Here is a 20,217-nt window from a genome sequence, read left to right as displayed (position 1 = left end):
ACAATTGCATCAATGTTGCCAGTAATGCCATATCTAAGAATTGCAAATATATTTAATGCAAAACTAAGTTAAGTTACTAAGGATTGCTTACTATACTTGAAGAAAATTATTTTCCATATCTTGCGTTTGCGAAAAAATTATCTATTCCAATTGCTAACCAATAAAACAACAGTCTCAACCAAATATTGCTTATTATTAGCCAAGCAATTAAGCAGAAATGCAATGTGCGGACGGACAGAAAAGCTCTGGAGGAAAGAAATTATGCATTACCGTTTTTGTGATGATAAATATTTGGTGCTTTAGTGCAGTTACCGTTCAGCCCCGATCATGTACCTTTAATAGTAACTTTAATTTCACGAAAAAGAGATCCATTGAATAGAATGAAGGACGTTTGATTGATCAAATCGCGTTTCATTTGACAAATATTTTGAAAGTTCAAAGTTTTCTTTTGTTTTACTTATACAATAACTTATAAGAAATTTTTCGTGCTAGCAATTGTACACATCATAAACAGCTGACTGCTTTTAACAAACCTGCTGCTTTTTCCTTTGAACTCTTTTTCTCTTACTATCTTTATTTTGAACATGTAAGCCACAAATCTATTGGCTTAGTCCATCTGCGTTCAACATACCAAAAAAAAAAAAAAAAAACTATATTACACAAATAAATAGCTTAAGCTTATAACTTGTTTTTCTGGGAAATTTATTCTGAATTTGACTGATCACCGGTACATCTTTGCCGCTCAACAAACGTTACCGATGTATTGGGCTCTCAATTTACAAGTCTTAGCAATTCTTCTTTCACAAACCAAAGAAAAGAAAATAACTTCGGTTCTGTATGTTATGAAATATATTATATAAGTATAGTTACAGTTTTTTTATATATATTCGTTATGATTTGATTCTTGATTCTTTAATGCGGCAACACGCTATTTTAAGAATTACTATTAAACACATCTTCGATGTTATGACAGTTTTACAAGTCTGTCTCTATGAAAATTTCTTAAAAATTTCGCGAGTGAAAAATTTTCATTTATATGTAAATAAATAATAAATTAAATAAGTGTTATAAAATCTATAAAATATAATCGGAAATTATTAAATCAAAATAAAACTAAGTCATGGCGAATGCAATAGATCCAACAAACCAAGTTGTCAAATTTAAAGAAGAAAGATCAGATCCAGAAATAGAAAGAAGAATTCAGTTATTAACGGCGGCATCAGCAACAGCAATAATTAAAGAAGAGCCTTTAGATTCCAATAATGGAATAGTAAAAGTTAATAATAATATTAATGATAATGGCCGCGTTAATAATGCTAATTCTGATGTGGATGAATCCCTCGATGATGATGATGATGATGATGATGTTTCGCAAGACACTCAAAGCTCATCTGAGAAACATCAGAATGAAGACGATGATAAGAAAAGTGTCGAACCCGTAAAGAGTTCTAATGAAATATTAACTGAACTGTTTAAAGTGTTTAATGTTGCCCCACCAGATGAGTTATTAGATGATAAAAATCTCATTAATAAAGTTAAGAAACATAAAAAAGATAAAAAGAAAAAACATAAAAAAAACAAGTCCGCTGACGAACAGTCCGATTCAGAATCTGGAATTTCCAAGGGAAAACGTAAACATAAGAAAAAAAAGAAGCATAAACATAAGCATAAAGATGGTGATAAAGTGAAGGAAAAGGGTAAAGGTAAAGACAAGGAAAAGGGTAAAACTAAAGACGTTCATAGAGATAGTATGGAAAAGAAAAAGATTCGTGAAGGCGATAAAAGCAAAGAACAAGATAGACCTAAGCATAAAGAGGTTAGTAAACATTTATCTTTGAATAAAAATAGCAAAGATTGCAAGACCTCGTCCGATCATAAGAGACGTCACGATAAGTCAGAGAACGAAAATAATGCCAAGAAAAGGCGTTCAGAAGTTTTTAACGATTTTTACAAAGACTTTAGGGATAAAGATAGCCAGCGGGGAAAAAAGCACAGTAGTCGTGGACGGGAATTGAAAATAAAAAAAGAAAATTTAGAAAGAGTAACATCTGATTCATCGAAATCGGAAGGCGAAATCAGCGACACTACACTTTCTGATGAAGAGACTTATCTCAGAGAAAGAGAACCCGTTAGAGAAACTAGTTCACCTCATCATAGTAAAAATCGATCTCATAACAGTTTTTACGCTGGCTTAAAGCGTACTCGAAGTAGAGATCGGGTTGATGACCGTGATCGCGATTGCGCACGCAGTCGCGATAAATATCGTGATCGTGGACGAGAACGTAGTAAATATTCCTCTAATAGTCGTCGCTATAGTCGACGCTCACGCTCACGTTCTCGTACACGATCACGTTCCAGATACCACGATTTGGGCATTGATAAAAAACGCTTATTAGAAATTGCCCGGAAGAATGCTATCAGTATGTTTAAACGCGGCAATCTGCCCGGTTGCGATAATATGACGCAAGAGGTCAAGGATAAGGTGCTACTCAAAATGCGTTATGGAGGCCGAACTGTAGAAGATCTTACAGAGTTTTGTAAAAAAATCTCGAATGGTGAACATCTATCAGATTTGAGTTCTGATGAAGATTCCGATGTGGATAAAAGCGGTAACGCGAAAGCTTTTCACCACCCCTTCCAGATCAAGGAACGGGAACCAATTGTAATGCATATTCGTAATTGCAAGCCAATCGTGCCGGTTGTTGTGAAAACGGACGATCAAACCAAGGCCATAACCATGCAGTTCCCCGTGTCGTCTGGACAACAGCATCGTTTAACGGAATCTTGGATACTTGTGGAGGCCAAAGATAAGTTAGCGTCATTGCCGGCATTGTCAACATCGAATCCCGCAGCAAATGTATTCAAAAATACAATGCCGAAAAATGTTCTCGGTAAATCACTTCCTGTCGAGGAAGAACAAGAACCGGCTTTTAAATCAGTGCCACCTACAGTGGCAACGGCCGCAGAATCTGTCACAAGTGCAGATGTAAACGTTGTTAAAACTGAAGATGTTTTAACGGAGCCAATTAATGGCGTTGCAACAGCATCGGTCGAAACGCCACGCGTTGATTTTGTACCAGATGTTCCCATTCCTTCCAGTACTGATACCGTATTCTCTCAAAACGAAGGGCCACCTTTAGATGTGTCCTCAATTATATCTAAAAGACTTAATGCTATGAGAAGATTACAGGTTGGCAGTGGCCTAGTATTATGTAATATCTTGTTTGTATAATTATACTTTTATTTGCTAGGAAAATCCCATGGATTCGGAGGCCTTAAAGATGATGTACAGCTCGCAACGTGAAATGACCAGTTGGGCATCATCTAAACATTTACCTGGCCAGTTTACTGGAAGCACTGGTGCAAACATACTAAAACCGAGCGAATTAAATTCGGGTCCTCAAGTATGGGCCCGAAGAGATCAATTGACCTCATCCAAACCGGTAACCGGTGGCGTAGGAATGCAGTTATTACAGAAAATGGGCTGGAAACCCGGTGAAGGTTTGGGTAGAGACAAAAATGGAGCTTTGCAACCTTTGCTGCTTGACGTGAAATTAGATAAACGCGGCCTAGTAGCGCAAGATGATTGCAATGGTTTCGCGAGCCGTAAACTGAACCCACCAAAAAAGCGCCCTGTCAGCGGTAAAGCTCAAGCCCAATTAAATATCCAAGATAGACATCCGGTATGTCTACTCAATGAACTCACATCGAAACGCAAATGGACCCCACCCACGTACACATTGACAAACCAGAAAGGTCCATCTCATAGCAGAATGTTTATGTTTTCAGTATCTGTTAATGGAGAAACGTTTACGCCGGAACGTGCTTGTAATACAAAAAAGGAAGCTAAACTTTTGGCTGCTAAATTTTGCCTACAACAAATAGGCATATTGCCTGCCGATTGAAGGGGAAAGGGGGGAGGCGCTCGATGAATTAGTTTTTAATTGAATGAAATTAGTTTTGCTAAACATGTAAAAATATTTAATTTAAATGGATTAACTAAGAGAAATTGAAGTCTAACTTTATAATAAATGTAAATAGTAAGTTTTGAGTTAGTAAAAAAACAGATAATTTGCGTCCATATGTACTGCTCTCGCCATAGATTTCCCTAAATTTACTTTTATGCTTATGCACTCTTCTTAGGTAACACGCAAAGCGTGTCTAAATTGTCATTCACTTCAAATGTATTTCACTTCAACTTTGAAAGTGTTTGCTGAATACGCTTTTATATGTCTATTAGGATAGATATAAATTGCGCCCAAAAAAATACAAGTTTTCTAAAATCTTTTAAATCGGTTTGCCTCTCACGTGTCTCGCGGAATCTCTTACCTCTTCTTTTTCATATTTAATGTTCGCTCCATTACTTATGACTTTTGTAAATTTGATTACACTATACGGTTTCCGAATGAGGCAAGAAAACAAAGAAAATAGAATTCTTTTATAAAAACACGGATAATGCTGTAAAGATAAGTAAAAACACTAAAATCGATGATTCAAAACACATCGTTGTAGCAAATTTCAAAATTGCAAGATATTTTAATTATTGAAAATTATGCCTTGACAGCAAACGCACATGGACAGATAGACAGACGTACAGCTTAAATCGATTCGAAAAATGTTTTTTAATCGGTCAGCGTAATTAATGATCCGTCTAATTTTAAATTATTCTTGTTCGCTACTAATACGATTAATATAACAAAGTTATTGAAAAAAAAAGTCAAATCTTATATCTCAAAATTATATATTTTCAAATGATTTTAATATTAAATCGAACAAATTTCAAGTTTTATGTCTTGAAGTAACTTAAACAATTTTTATATCTGTAAATTATGATTCGGAGACTTTCAATATTTAGTTCGCCAAGCTTTCTAGAAAGAAAATTTTCTATATCTCAAAGTGATTGTAAGTGCTAGTCGAAGAGATGCAAATACAAGGCATAACATGAAAATTACACAATGGTATACTAGTTCCATTTCAGTAAAAAACCCCATATATATATATATATATATACATATTTTTTTTATGTCATTTTCAACAAGGGTTTTCAATAATTATACAATCGTACTCCGAGGAAAAATTTTTTTCTGCCCTATCTACATTCTTGTATGCTCGCAGGGGCATATTAAATTTGTGCACATATATACAATGTCCAGAAAGGCTTGAGAAAAATTGATGTCACCTTTTATTATATCAAATGACTTAAAATCACTTTCTGCATCGGTTTACGCTTGCCTGTCTCTTTGTCCGCTTTGTTTTTTTTTTTTTTTGTGTGTAACATACACATCGTCATTTTTGACATGTTTGAGCATCATTTTCTGAATCGATTTAAGCTTGTCTATCCCTCTGTCCGTTTTGTGTTTTTATATGTATCGTAATTTTTGAGCATGATTTTCTGAATCGATTTAAGATTACGTGCCCCTCTTTTGAGATTTTGGAATCTATTTAAGCTTGTCTCTCCCTCTGTCCATTTTGTTTTCTTGTGTGAAAGCTACATATCGTCGACAATTTTTGGAAAGTTGGTAAACTGCCTTGCTTTGGGGCAACGATGCAAAAGGGTTCGTATTGGACCATTATTTTGACTAGTTTCCATATAAAATCTTATTTTGAAAAATCTTTATATGAATAATTAGGGTAGAGATATTTAATAGGTATACGTTTTCTGTTTTATTAATATCTAGAATAATATCAGGTGTGGACCAAATCCTGCTGAAACCTGCTTGTTCGATAAGATATAAATTAAGATTAGCCGACTTTTCTGGGAATGAAGTACGTATAGAAACTAAGGACATTTTTTCGTTCTGAAAGAAAATTGCAGTAACAAGCAAATCTGAATTACTCCCTCTTCGTTTAAGAAAGAACTCTTCGTTGGAAATTATTTTGAGTCATCAATGTATCAATTGAAAACCTTCTAAATGTGTAGTAAATACAAAGAAAAAAAAATTGTAATGAAAACAAAATTTTAAGCCTTCTCTAAGGCAGAGTTTGATAACGCTTTACCAAAAAAATTGGATTTTCTTGTCATTTGCTTTGTAATGCTTTTTTCTCTAAATATAGTTCCTCGATATTCTTCTGCAATGAAGGAGCACTTAATACAGATGTGTCATGCACACACAATCATAATTAAATTTTTTTCTATAATGATTCCCAATGTTTTACTATTAACGCAAATAAAAATTTTGATTAATTTTAAACCTTTGCAGACAGCCTACTTCTCCGATATAGTGTAATTTACGAAAGAATCGTCAAATTAATAATAATTTCATAATATTGTTATTCTGGTCTTTAACGAACTTCCTTAACTTAACTAAACGAATAAATAAAAGAAGTGAAAATATAGTTGGGCTAGGCCGACTACATTGTCTAATACAATTCTTAATTGCGCCTCGTTTTTGTAGGAACTTGCTGTTATAGAACGGTATATTAAGAATTATATCTCATAAAGGCTTATTTTCCGTAAAACTGGGAACCCTCAAGGGGTTCAAAAGTTTAGCACAGTTACTACTTCTATCAAACGGCCTTAAAACCAAACGTTGTCGTGGAAATCGTTATATAGGGCAGGATCCAAAAAATAGGACGACATGGCCCAAATTTGGTACGGTTCTCTATATATATCTTAAATTACTATTTTGATCTCATTTTCATCATAAAGCATTGAAAGTTAGACCTTTTTGTTATATGAGTTTCACTTCAGAAGGGGTTCAAAAGATCGCCTCTACTGATCCAAAGTTTTCCAAAGGCACCCATCACCCTACATTATCGTTAGCTTTTCTACAAACTACTGTACTGGCCCTCCTGAGTAGCTGACTACATTGGTGAGAAAGTTTGCACGCAGACGATCTCCGATATCCTGGAAGACTCTCTAAGGAAAGAAACGCCGTCACCGGGCAACATTAGATAGGCAGACAGACAGATGGACAGTTAAGCGATTGGTATAATAAAATGTAGATCTATCTTAAGCCCTTCTGCGTGTTACATATATGCCCACAAACTTAATATACCCTGTACTAAAAGTGGTGTATGTGCCATGTGCACATCCAATATATGAAAATCCTTATATGTAACAATATTGGCGCTCATTTTCCTAGATATGAAATGCGCAGATGCTATTTTAATCGGTGAAGTTCTCTCGTCCCAGAGCAGATGCACAAATGCGTATACAGGAATAATATGAAAGCAGGTATCCAAGTAAAAGTTCATATAGTAGACGATAAACTGAGGTGTTAAGTGAGGATGAGGTGACAACTTCTTAAATCTTTTAGCTTTGAAAAGCAATGCAAAGCCAACGATATCAACAATCACTTGTATTATTTGCCGGAAGCCAAGCGTATAACTGTATGTGAAAACTATTTGAAGGTCGTCTGTAGCCGAATACGAATACGAATGAAATGGGGGGGAATGCTTGCACACATAAGTGTGCAAAGGTAAATATGAACATTTACTCCTGCAGGATACAACTCTCCTTTAGTATAGAGAAAAAAATCTTCGATATGCCTTCGCTCATACACACACGCCTACATGTTTATATATATACATGCTCACGGATAAGGAAAATTAGTTTGACCGAGAAGTTGAAGCTGAAAAATCTGTGTTAAGGAAATATTTGATGAATTTTTTTTTGATTTAGTTTAGCTCAGCTAAGTTCAGTTCATGACGGGCTGTTAACGATGCTTAATTCTTCTAGGACATGTTCTTTTTATTTTTTATTTTTTTTCTTATAAAACATATAATGTAAGTGCGCGCGTGTGTATGTGTGTGGAAAGGCAAAGAGAATTTTTTTTTTTATAAATGCCATTTAGCAAAGAAGTTTGTTTCGATAAGCGAAAGATCTTACGAGAATTTATAATTATGTAAAATTAAATTAAATTAAAAAAAAATTAAAAATAATGAAAATTAGCGAAGAAAGGCAAAAACTATGGAAACTTGTCGTACCTGTGCCAAGTGTGATTTTGATAATGAAAGCCAATGGATGGATTTATTCAACCCGCAATATAGGCAAACGGAAATAGAATCGATTCGCATTGAGTTCAATATATGGAAATTGAAGGTATCGGTTTTTTTTTGTTTTCTTTTTTCCCAATTTTAATTGAAATATGAAAAAAGTCATTTGTTTTTTTTTTTTTTATGTTTTTGTAACTTTCTATATTTTCAAGATTTCACCTAATGATGGCTTGCCGCAGAAAATTTGTCACGATTGTTTTAATAAATTCCTTACAATATCTTCATTTCGTTTACAATGCTCGGAGGCTCAAGTTAAGCTAAATAATATTTTCGATAAAATCGATAATCAAAGCATAAAAGACGATGAAAATTTTGATAATTTTACTACCGAACGAGAAAATAATGAGTGCACAGTTAATACGACTGCTGTTGGTGTCATTGTCCATCAATCAACAAGAATTAAAAATCACACCGAAATTAAAACCAACGAAAATAATGGTAAGAGCGTAGAGAATAAAGAGAGAATGCACGGAGAGCAAGTAAGAAAATTATATTCGATCGTGACTAGATCTTTTATATATCCATCACCGTTATCTTAAAAAAGATTAAAACGGTAAATGAATTACATTTTCATGCCTTATAATGTGCACTGGGCGTAGATGATAAAAGTTTTTGTTGCGTAGCCGTGTCCTGTGAAAAATGTAGGTCACTTCCAATTTCAGTTTGTTAAATCCATTTTCGCTAAAGGGGGGAATGTTTATCGCATATGTTACACAGTTGCGCAGGCAGACAACTGGATAGACGAACAGACGGACATGTTTAGGTGCATTCCGAATTTTTATATTTTATTAGGATTTTCAAGCTTTGTTCTGTGCCTTATTAAGTTATTGAAAAAAAACAATTAAATTTTCATAAACTATAACATTGGGTAGCCGCGGTTGATTTTTTCCATTTTCGTACGGGATGCTACAGCGTTACCCATAGAATATATGGTACATTTTTTGTATACTTGTGTGCTACAGTTTATGATAGTTATAATCAAAAAACTAAATTTTTATTTCTCCAGAAGAACAGAGATGTTTTCACATTACGTAATATTGTGGGCGTGTCGTTCGATTGATTTTACCCATTTGCAAGATCGGCCTGCGGGCAAGAAGTTCCAGTACGTCTGCCAGGATTGATGTTGACAATTTCTTTTTTACAGCCGAGAGAATGTTTACAAGAGAAACACTACACGGACGGACAGACGGACATTTTTACATCGGTTTAGAATTTGCTTTATGGACCCTCTAAAGCTTCCTTGTAGGCGTTGTAAACATTTTGACAAAATGAATATATCCCAATTTTTTATTCCGTTTGACAGATAGAATTGTTCTCAGTTTACGTGACACTGTGGGCGTGTCCTTGGACCGATTTGAGTCATTTTCAATACGAACCTGCATGTAAGAGCTTTCCAAGTTTCTGTCAAATTTGAAGTCGACAGCTTTATTTTTGCGGCCAGGATAATGTTGACCACTAGACAGATGGAGAGACGGACATGTTTAAATCGATTCGACGCTTTGAAAAAATGAATATACTCCTCATTCCTGGGTGATGGGTATAAAAAGCGAAAAACAATCTGAGAAATTTCATTTCGGACAGTTTCATTCAGCGAAGAGAAGAAACGCTTCTGGAATAGTTAATGAACAGCGAGAAATTGAGAAGTTGATGCATTCTCTCTAGGCATTTTTGCAGTAGAATTTATAAATCTTACTTACTTTATATTATGTAATTTTCTTAAATGTTATTGTTATTACTATTCTTTTCTTTTTTTTTTTTTTTGAATAATTTAATGAAGCAAAAAATACGATTTCTGCCAACGTTTCAAAGAAAACCATAAAAACCTATACAACACGCACTGCCGTTATAAAAACCCACAACCAAAATTCCTCTGAAATTATTAATAACAATAACAGTAATAGCAATAATAATATAATAATACCTACAATCTTTGTGAATAATGCGAACAATAGGAAAAGCGTTCATATCGATGATACGAACGATTTGAGTGACAATGGAATTATCGAAGAGTTTCATGATGCAGTGAAATCCGTTAACTGGAATACGAATGAAAGTAAAATTTATACTAATAATGTCAACTCAAATAACGATAAGAAGAAGAAGAAGAGCTCTTCTAGTCATCACAACGAAAATGACTTGACAAACGATAACATAAGCATAACGTTTGAATGTAAATACTGTTATAAGTCTCGTCATCGGCCAGTTGAAATGTTTCACACTCAACGGGATTTATTAACGCATATAACTGTCTATCATAATTCTGAGAATCCCTATAATTGTCCATTTTGTGAGATGGGTTTTCAAGATGCCGCCTCAAGGACAATGCATCTGAAAGATCAACATTGCCAGAAAATGTTTACCTGTGAAACGTGCGGTAAAAAGTACGCCGATCGTTTTAATTTACGTAATCACATTGAAAAATATCATACAGAGATCGATTATGATTGCACGCTCTGTCAGAAGAGTTTTCTATCGCGTAAAAGTCTCAATTATCACATGAAATGGCATAAACCTGAATATCAATTAAAATGCACTTATTGTGAACGTTTGTTCATCAATCAGCGACATTTGAAATGTCACGAAGAGACTCACACGGGTTTAAGAAATCAGGAAGTCTGCTCATTTTGCGGTAAATGTAAGTACTACGGAAATTTGTGTAAAACAAAATCGAAATCGAAATTTGTTTTTCATTTTAGGTTTCATTCATCTGAAAACATTACGCTGGCATATCTATCGTCAACATGATGGTGAAAAACCATATAAATGCGGCAACTGTTCAGAGGGTAAGTGCACGGTGTTATCAACTTGTTAGCTTACTTTTACATTTTCTCACATTTTAATACAATTATTATCATTAAGTGGACCAATGGGGTGAATAGTGGGGTAGGTTAACAGATTTCTTTTATGGTTTTGCGTGGGTTGTTATCTTGAAGGTCTAACCTCACGGCAACCGGTGGCGCACGAGTTGTCTTGACAAACAATAGCAGGAACCGTCAAGGAATAAGGCAATCCCCATTGAAGGAGGCCCTCAGTCAGATGGATCTTGCATCTTCCTAACGGAAGCAATCTTACTTTTTGGGCAAGCTCACACCCGTCGACACTCATGACTTACGGCCCGGAAGACCACGAGGAACGAATACTTTTCAGGTTGCCATCATACAGCACATACCCAACTGTGCCACTCTTAAATAACGCTGACCATCGTGCGTTTGATGATATACATAGAAGAGAACCAAAGAGGAGAAGAAAAATGCTCCCTTTTCATTAGAAAAGTCCTCTTCCGATACAACTCTTAGGCGTCCAAGTAAAAAACCCGTCGTCAAGCTATACCTTTAAACCTTTCTTTGCCGTTGAACTGTGAAACTCTCGAAAGTGTGACCCTTAAGAAGCAACAGTCAATGTTTATAGAGAACACCATAAAAAGATGAGGGTTTCGTTACGTCTATGTTTACCCAAAGGGATTGCATAGTTTCGGTCCCCAGTGAGCTAGATCAACAGTCTTCTAAGAACTTTTACACTTACTACAAATTAAACAAGTCTGAAATCTATAGCAAAAAAAAGAGAAAAAAGCAAAAGTGGCCCGATCCAAGCCATTTTCAATAGCATTCGTCCTTGGGTCAAAACACGTCGGTGTACCAAATTTCATCAAAATATCTCAAAAATTCCGATCTGTAAATTGAACATATAAAGGCATGGACAGACATTAGACGCAAAGACAAGTTCAGATCGTCAGAATCATATAAGATGGGTCCTTCTGAATGTTACGTAAGTCCATACGCCCTGTATCATGAGTGATATGAGATCTAACAATTTATTTTAACACCGCGAGGATACGCTTTATATATCGAATCAATTTCAAAAATGTCGAGCAAAATCGCTAGGATTTATTTTTAAGCTCCTATACGACTTAAATATTCAATAAATAAGCTGAAAATTAAAAGCTAGGATCTCATAGAAATTTTGAAAAGGGTGAAACCTTTGTGTGGAGGTACGCCTCGAAAGATATGAGATAGATTCGCATTTTATTATACCGATCGCCTATCAGTCCGTCTGTCTATCTTTCCATATAATGTCTGCCCACATAATTTAGCGTTCAAGCTACAGTTATCAATTTTTGAGATATTTTCATGAAACTTGATACACTCTTTCGAAATCATTTTCTGATTTAATTTAAGCATGTCTGTACGTCTGTCCGTATAATGTCTGCCCATGCATTCTTATGTTCGGGTTGTATATTGATGAAATCTGGTAGATCGACTTGTTTTGGGCCAAGGATGCGATTGAAAACGGCTCGGATCGGATCAATTTTTCACCACCTTCTATACAATGCTTTGTTTTGACAAGTCGTTATATGAACAACTTTACGATGATATGGGGTATTTAATGGTGAACCGTGGTCTACTGTAGTGCTTTTTTTTTGTAGAGTTGTCGACAGAACAAAATGTATGAAACCATGTCTTCAATAAACGATAAGTTTACTTAGAAAACGATTGGCAAAGAAGGGCGGAAATATTCACTTATTTTGATCTTTTTAAAGTATATGTGATTCCTCTCCTTTAGACAGCTCAACATTACGAGACGAGACTTTCATTGTCTCGAGCGGCATTTGAAAATTATATCGGACATAACCTCAACTTTGCTTTAAGTAAATAAATACTTTCGGATTATATTACAACTGCTTTGAGACAACTTGAATGCGGATTGTATTCACTTCTCTTGACACAATTATATGTATATGCATATGAATAAACAAATACACAAATTATAAGCAATTAATTAGAAAATTAATATAACCAATATTTAATTTATATTTAATTAACAAATAAATTATATATTTTCTTTTTTTGTTTTTGTTTTATACATGTAGTATTTGCTTCCTATGCCAAAAAGCGTTTACACATGCTGGACTATCATTTAGATAATTTAACAGTGTTGGAGAAAACTGAGTGCATGTTGTGCCATAAGAGATATGAAAATGAAATTGATTTGAAAAAGCATATGCTCGAAGACCATAACGAAGAGAAGTGTACCATTAAAATTTCGAATAACAAACGAGTGATAATGAATAAAAAACAAAAGCAATTTAGCGGATTATTTCAATGTGAAGTTTGTGATAAACGTTTTAATATGAAATCAGCTTTAGAACGACATCAGGCAGTTCATTCGATCGAAGGAAGGTAAGCAGTTAAAGAAAGCAGAATTTATGGCAAACTTTTGTAACCTAAAAAGTTTAATCAAACGCTCCGGTTCAGTGAAATTTTATCATTTCTTAATGACCTTTATGATCCCTTTTTCATAGGAATGCTCAAACTTTCGAATAATGATGGTTTTTTAAACAGGTTTTCGTTCAAAATTTTTATTATTCATGTTGTTCCGCAGCGGTCTGGTAACAATAGTAATTGCCTCAATGTTGCAATGACGTTTGCATAAAATTTCAAGAAAAGAAAGATTATCGTCTTGGGTTGAAATTTTTTCTTTTACTGAACAGTAGCTGGTCTTAGTTTACTTGCTTAGTAGACGCTCCTTGGAAGATGATTTTGCAGTCATGTCAAATACAGAAAAATACATTCTTCGGATTTTAAGCACACTCAAGAATTTCCTTCAAAGAATTCTACATATTTTCTCGCTGAAGACCAGCTTTTAGTTTAGTTACTTAGTAGATGCGTGTTCGATAACGACCTTTCAGTCATATCAAACTCAGAACAGTACCTTCTTCGGGTCTTAAGCACACTTCAGAATCATCTTCAAAGAATTCGCTATTTTTTGTCAATGACTAGCAACTCTTAATTTAGTTCGTTATTCATTCTCCTTCCTTGACGACTTTTCACTCACGTCAATCACAGAAAATTGCCTTCTTCGAGTGTTGAACAGACATTAGATCTTCTTCAAAGAAATAAATGCTTTATTCTTCTTAATGCTCCAAAGTAGGTGAAGCCAACAGCTTTCTGATGATTGTAACAGGAGTTCCCTCCAAGCCGCAACGACCTTTACCGAAACGTTAACAAACGGAAGATTATCGTCTTTTTTCTTGTTGAACAAAGGCTCGTCTTCGTTTGGTTGCTCAGTTGCTTAAACGCTCCTCCGTTCACGTCAAATATAGAAGATCATCTTCTTCAAGAGTAAAACAAGTTGTACGCGATCGCTTCGCTACGGTTTGTAAATGTACGCAATTCATTCACTGCCAGTAAACGTCTAACACTATGGAGCCGAAAGAGATAATGTCAATAAAACGAGTTTACTAACCAATTTACCTATCTTTGAAAAAAAGAAAATCGATAGACTTAGTTACTAGTGTTCCTCGTACTTTTTAGTTCAAGATTTAGTTTAAATAAATTGTAATAATAAGAGTAAGAATAGAAAAAAATGTCTTTTTTCTTGAGTGCCTACTCGGGTTGCGCGTATACAAGGCGATGGCTACAGAGAAATAAGTGAAGGAAGACGAAAACGATGTGCCACAGGTTGGGAGATGCAGTGTGGGTCTGATCGCAAACCACATAGCCCAGTAGATAAAAGCAGCGAGTATCAAGTCGATTTTCGTGAGCTCAAATTTCAGTGCGGTGGTCCATTTTGTGTCGTAGCTATATTAAGTGGTCAGTGGGTAAACGCATAACATCGATCGGGCGTACGCCCGAGCTTTCTCTTTTTTCCACTTCTTTTTGACCACCACCGAGTTACATGTGATGTTTTTATTGCTTAAGCGTTCACTACAACGAACCTATCAACGTGAATTGTTTCGTGAAATTCTTACGGCAAGAGAGAAAGCTTCTTGTTTCTGCCCTTAGGTATATACCTAGAAATAACTGATTGGTTGTTGAGCTTTGTGGACGAGATTTCTGTTAGCGTAACGACCAATCAGAGATGATTTAAAGCCGACTTTATTCGACATCGATAGTAGTTTTCGATTAGTTTTGCAATTTAATAACTTTGCTAAGAAATTCTGCGAAATGTAATGAATTTTTATGAATAGTTTTCGCTTTTGCACCTTTTTAAAGTATTTGTAAGTGATTTTTATGGAAACTTTTAGTCGAAATTATGAATATATATATGAAATATAAGTTCTTTAATATCTATTGCAGACCTCATGCTTGTCCTCAATGTCCGAAACGTTTTAAACGCTCGCAAGATATGAACTGGCATTTAAAAACTCATTCTGAAGAGAAACCCAATATATGTGATGTTTGCGGTAAAGGTTTTGCTTTAAAGTATGTCTTAACTCAACATCGTAGAAGTCACGAAGGTAATAAATGCTTCTTAATCATATACTTTATTACATTTCATGTGTATACATATATACGTACGTATGCATAGTTTTGGAAAAGAATTTCAGTTGCACAATATGTGGACGTTCATATTTATTTGAAAAATCGTTGAGATTGCATGAGCGGATACATACTGGAAAAACTTACTACAAATGCGATCTGTGCAATGCCAATTTTGTGACTCATATCAAATTTAAATGTAAGTCGACAGCAACTAAAACCAAAAAAAAAAACAAATAAGAAAATTATATCTGGCCGCGACTGAATCTTTTCTACCCATCATCGTTATCCTAAAACAGATTAGAAGAGTAAAAGAACTACATATTCAGTCTCTATAATGTCGAATGGTCACAGTTGATTTTATCTACTTGCAAAATAAAAGTTCCTGTCGCCAAGGCGTGTCCATGGAAATGTTTAAGTCATTTTCAATTTTCTTTGCAAAATTTGTAAGCGATATCTTCATTTTCATTTATGGGAGTATGTCTACCACAGATACTACACCGTTGCGCAGACTTACGGACAGACGGATATCTTTAGGTGCATTTCAAATATGAAACTGTGCAATGATTTATATACTTCAGGGGTTTAAAGGGGTTGAAGCTTATTTCTGTGCTTTATAAAGGTATTGAAAAAAACATTTTAATTTTGTTACACTATAATGTTGAGTAGGCGTGGTCAATTTTTCCATTTTCCCACTGATGCTACAGCAGCTTTCATAGAACTTGCATTCAAATTTTTAAACATTTATTTGCTATAGTTTGCGAGTAGCGAGCAAAAACCAAGTTTTATTCCTTTTGAAAAACAAAAGTGTTCCCAGTTTTCGTGTTACGGTGCTGTGGTCATGTCCTTTGACCGATTTGAGCCATTTTCAATACCACCCTGCGTACAAGAACACATGCTTAAATCCATTCCGAATTTGGTGGCGAATATATACCTTGACGCTTCCTTCCGGGCATTATAAACCTTTTGACAAAATTAATGTACCCCCCATTCCTTCCTACGTCTGCACCAGCCTTTTGCTATACCGGTTCGTAATCATTTTCTGGATCGATTTAAGCTTGTGTATCTGCCTTTCCGTCTACCCGTCTGCCTATCTTGCTTTTTACGTTTAACCTACAGGCCGCATATCTTTGAGATATCCTGATGAAATTTCGTACACTGATATCTTATGTCCCAGTGACGAACGTTGTTAAATATGATTCTGATCAGACCATCTTTTCAATTACTTCTCATATAAAAACCTATTTTAAAAAGTCGTTATATGAATAGTTATAGGGTAGTGTAGTATATTTAATGATGATCCTCGGCCTTTGTTCTCTTTCTATTCTAGCGCAAAACGGAATAGATTGGTGAAGTGAACTTATGTCCATTATCTTGGAAAGTGAAATGGTCCTCTTTCAAGAGCGAGGCAAATTAGAGCACCTTTGGGAAGCTTCTTTAGAATGATGGGTGTATTCATTTTCTGCAAACGTTTGCAAAAACTGGAAAGATTCAAATCTTGAATCCTAGGCCTAAGAAAGACTAATTTTATTTCAATATCTTTGTAAGGTGCCGAAGCAACTTTCAAAAACATCATAAAGTATATAAATTCTTGACCAGTTCAAATTGTTGCAGTGCTTCTAAGCATATCCGTCTGCTCACCTCTCCATTTATCTGCCTGCGCAAATGTCTATTTGCGATAAACATTCTCCCGAAACATTTTAGCTAAAATGGAGATATCGCCTAAAAATTTGCAGAAGAATTTAGAACCGACTTAAACTTTTCCAAGGATACGCTCACAATGCCCTTCGGTGATGGGTATAAAAACAAAATGATTTTATTTTCGCTAATTATGTTTTCTCATTTGTAATTTGTTTTGATTTCTGTATTAAAGGGCACATGAGCAAAATGCATGATGCAGAAGAAATATCCGCTACTGCTAATATAAATTTCAATACGAATTATGAAAAAGGGCTACCGCTGGATGACTTAGTTAATTTTGTGATTCCTTAAAAAGAAAGAATATTTACCAGTGTTTTTGGAAACTGAAGTATTCGACTATTCGAAATTTACTAAAACTATTTAAAAAAAAATATATATATATAGATATATATGTATATATATATATATATATGTATTTTAAAATTACTTTTTTTAATATTATATTAAATTTTTTACATTAAAAATTACTTCCATTTATGGATTTTGTTTTCTTTTTTTTTTTTATAAAAGTTACCTAAATATTAAAACTGATCGGGGAAAACATGTTTGTTTAAAAAAAGATACAAATATATTTGAAAATGTGTTATATTTAGGTAATTAAATTGTTTTAGAATAAATTAAATAATTTTAAATCTATACTAACTTACGGAAATAAATAAATAAATAAAAATTTTAAAATTCAATTTAAAAACTATTTATGTTATATATATATACATATCTTTATATACATATGCGCGTCGAAAAATGAAATTATTAAAATTAGTATTATTAACTAACACAGAAAAATTGGTATAAACAGACGATCCCGAAACTTATAACAACTATATAATGATTCCTTTGCGATACCCTTGAAAATTTCACTTATCTGGGAATTGAAAATAATAAGTCGCTTGCATATAATTGTTTTCGAAAAGGTCATAATCTTAAAAAAAAATTTGTAGAAATTTTATAAAAAAATGCGTCTCCAAGTTCAACTTAGCCAAGTAATATTAGCATTCATCAGTACATAATTATACTCTGCACCACTTCTGGTACAGGGTACATTACGTTTAGGCGAACGTACGTTCGGAACAGCCAGAAGGATTTAAGATAGGCCCACTTTTTATTATATCAATCGTCTATCTGTCCATCTGTCTGTCTGTCCATCTAAATTTGTGTTCAAACTATAGGTGACTAATTATCAGATCTTTTAATGAATTTGGTATACTGACGTGCTTTGAAAAACGACGAACGCTATTGAAAATGATTTGGATTAATCCACTTTTTTTGACTATTCCCCATGCAACACCTTATTTTGAAAAGTCGTTATGTGGAAAAATATTTGCAAAACTTGCTGTGTAATGTTATTTGCACATTCTAAATTGTTATGAAAAATTTGGTTCGACTGCGGCAATGTTTTGAAACCTCTCTCCTATAACCGAAAACTAAGTCTTTATATAGTGAAAAGGTAGGTAAAAGGGGTGAAAATTAATTTATAATAGTAAACGGTTAACATAGAAATGAACCCTACCGTATTTGGACCAGGTAGATCAACTTTTTGAATATCATCGCATATAAGGATTCCTCCAATATGTGGACGTGCATAAAAAATATGTCTTTGCATTAAAATAATGTGTAACTTTTGGTGTATTATCACCAAAATGAGTGAATAACTTGCCGGCCGGCCTTGCCCGACTCTTACTTGTTATAATTTCTGTCTACGGTAGAGTACACTTCTGACAAAAGCGAATATACAACACTGTAGCTGTTATCTTTGTAATATATTTTGCATTCCAAAAATGTAACGTAATACAGACTCCTTGGTTTATCAATCGCGTTCGCAGACCTATTTGCCTTTTTAAAATGGCTATGTATAACCACACGAAAGGCAAGGATCAAATTGAACTTAGTAAGCTGCCCTTTCTATATATGTGAAACCATTCGCGAATTAAATGAAAACCAAACGCACTTTTTGGTGAGCCATTTATTTAAAGAAAGGAAAATTTGAAATGTTTTATTAATTCACAAAACGACTCTTAACTCAAAAAAAAAAAAAAAAAATTGAAAGTCAATCCAGAAAAATGGTAATGACATTACAGGCTTACTTTAGCTTAGAAAATGCTTATTTTGTAAGATGTTGTTACAATAGTTTTTGTATAAAACTGGGTATAAATCGTCTTTCTTGCTTGTTTGTCAATTAATTATTAATATTATTATTGATTTAGCCAGAGAAATAAATTTTCAGACTAAGGTCTTGAAGTACTAGCATCTAATCTAATTCTATCGCATTTATTGAGATTTCATTGAGATTGAATTGTTAATCGAAATTCTTTGCCTTCGGCCACTCAGGTGGATTTTTTCTAAAATAATATAGAATATAGAAGAAAATTTTAAATAGTATAACATAAAAAAGAATTAAGGTAATACAAAATAAAGGAAGATTAGATAAATAACTTCTAAATTTAAAATAAGTTAGTGTCGTATCTACTTACGAGTTTTTTTTTTTGTTTAATTTCTGTGTATATATGCAAAACCACATGATTTCTTCCTATAATCAATTCCTACAAAGTCGAAAAAAGTCGGCAAAATTGAAATCCCATCCCGAAAATGGGAATAACGCATTACTATGCTTAAGCTAGAAGCTGTTCATCTAAAACAAAAAATTAAAAACGAGAATATTATTCAACATCGAAAAAAGAGCGAAATGAACATTTTTAAATATAAACGATATTATTATTATTATTACTATTATGATTATAAATTTTGCCAGAGAATAATTTCTAAGTCTCAAAGCACTAGCATCTAAGACTTTCGGTTTTATTAAAAACTTTACCGCACTTGAGATGTGTACCCACGACCACTAAGTTGCTAGTCGAGACTCTTGCCCACTCGGCTACCCAAATATAAAACGTAAAAGTTTGATTTGCTTCGAAAAAAATCGCGTGTAAAGTCGTTTCAAATAAATCAATGACAAAAATCTTGCAGTCCTAAATGGATAGATAGTGTTAGTCAATTAGTGGAGTAGTGTTTTTGTTAAAGATAAAAATTATTTTAAGATAATTTTATAATTTTTAATTTTAACAGAAACTTTTTCCAAAAATATCAACAACTCTTAATTTACAAAAAATTAAAAAAAAAAAACGATTGACAATAAAAAATCGAAAATGAAAGATTAATTTTAAATTTAATGAAACCTTACTGATTTATCAGGTAATGGAATTCGATTTGCATATTTGGAAAGCACTAAATATGACACGTTGAAATTTTCAGTTATACCACC

The 20,217-nt window shown here is 33.9% G+C and overlaps 2 protein-coding genes across 2 annotated transcripts; both read left to right on the top strand.

Moving 5' to 3' along the window:
• Positions 1-1,064: 1,064 nt before the first annotated feature.
• Positions 1,065-4,211, top strand: LOC119639956 (protein SON). Its single transcript, XM_038037703.1, has 2 exons — positions 1,065-3,190; positions 3,252-4,211. Exons 1-2 carry the CDS (start codon positions 1,121-1,123, stop codon positions 3,903-3,905), a joined length of 2,724 nt encoding a protein of 907 aa, XP_037893631.1. The 5' UTR covers positions 1,065-1,120; the 3' UTR covers positions 3,906-4,211.
• Positions 4,212-7,758: 3,547 nt separating this feature from the next.
• Positions 7,759-17,265, top strand: LOC119639957 (oocyte zinc finger protein XlCOF6-like). Its single transcript, XM_038037704.1, has 8 exons — positions 7,759-8,044; positions 8,151-8,436; positions 9,776-10,633; positions 10,695-10,781; positions 12,866-13,175; positions 15,075-15,235; positions 15,307-15,456; positions 17,131-17,265. The coding sequence occupies exons 1-8, from the start codon at positions 7,913-7,915 to the stop codon at positions 17,247-17,249; spliced, it is 2,103 nt and encodes a 700-aa protein (XP_037893632.1). The 5' UTR covers positions 7,759-7,912; the 3' UTR covers positions 17,250-17,265.
• Positions 17,266-20,217: the final 2,952 nt, after the last annotated feature.

The sequence above is a fragment of the Glossina fuscipes genome, unplaced genomic scaffold, assembly GCF_014805625.2.
Source record: "Glossina fuscipes isolate IAEA_lab_2018 unplaced genomic scaffold, Yale_Gfus_2 114, whole genome shotgun sequence".
Lineage (NCBI taxonomy): Eukaryota > Metazoa > Arthropoda > Insecta > Diptera > Glossinidae > Glossina > Glossina fuscipes.
Note: the sequence above shows the minus strand (reverse complement) of the source record. Positions and strands in the feature narration are given on the sequence as shown.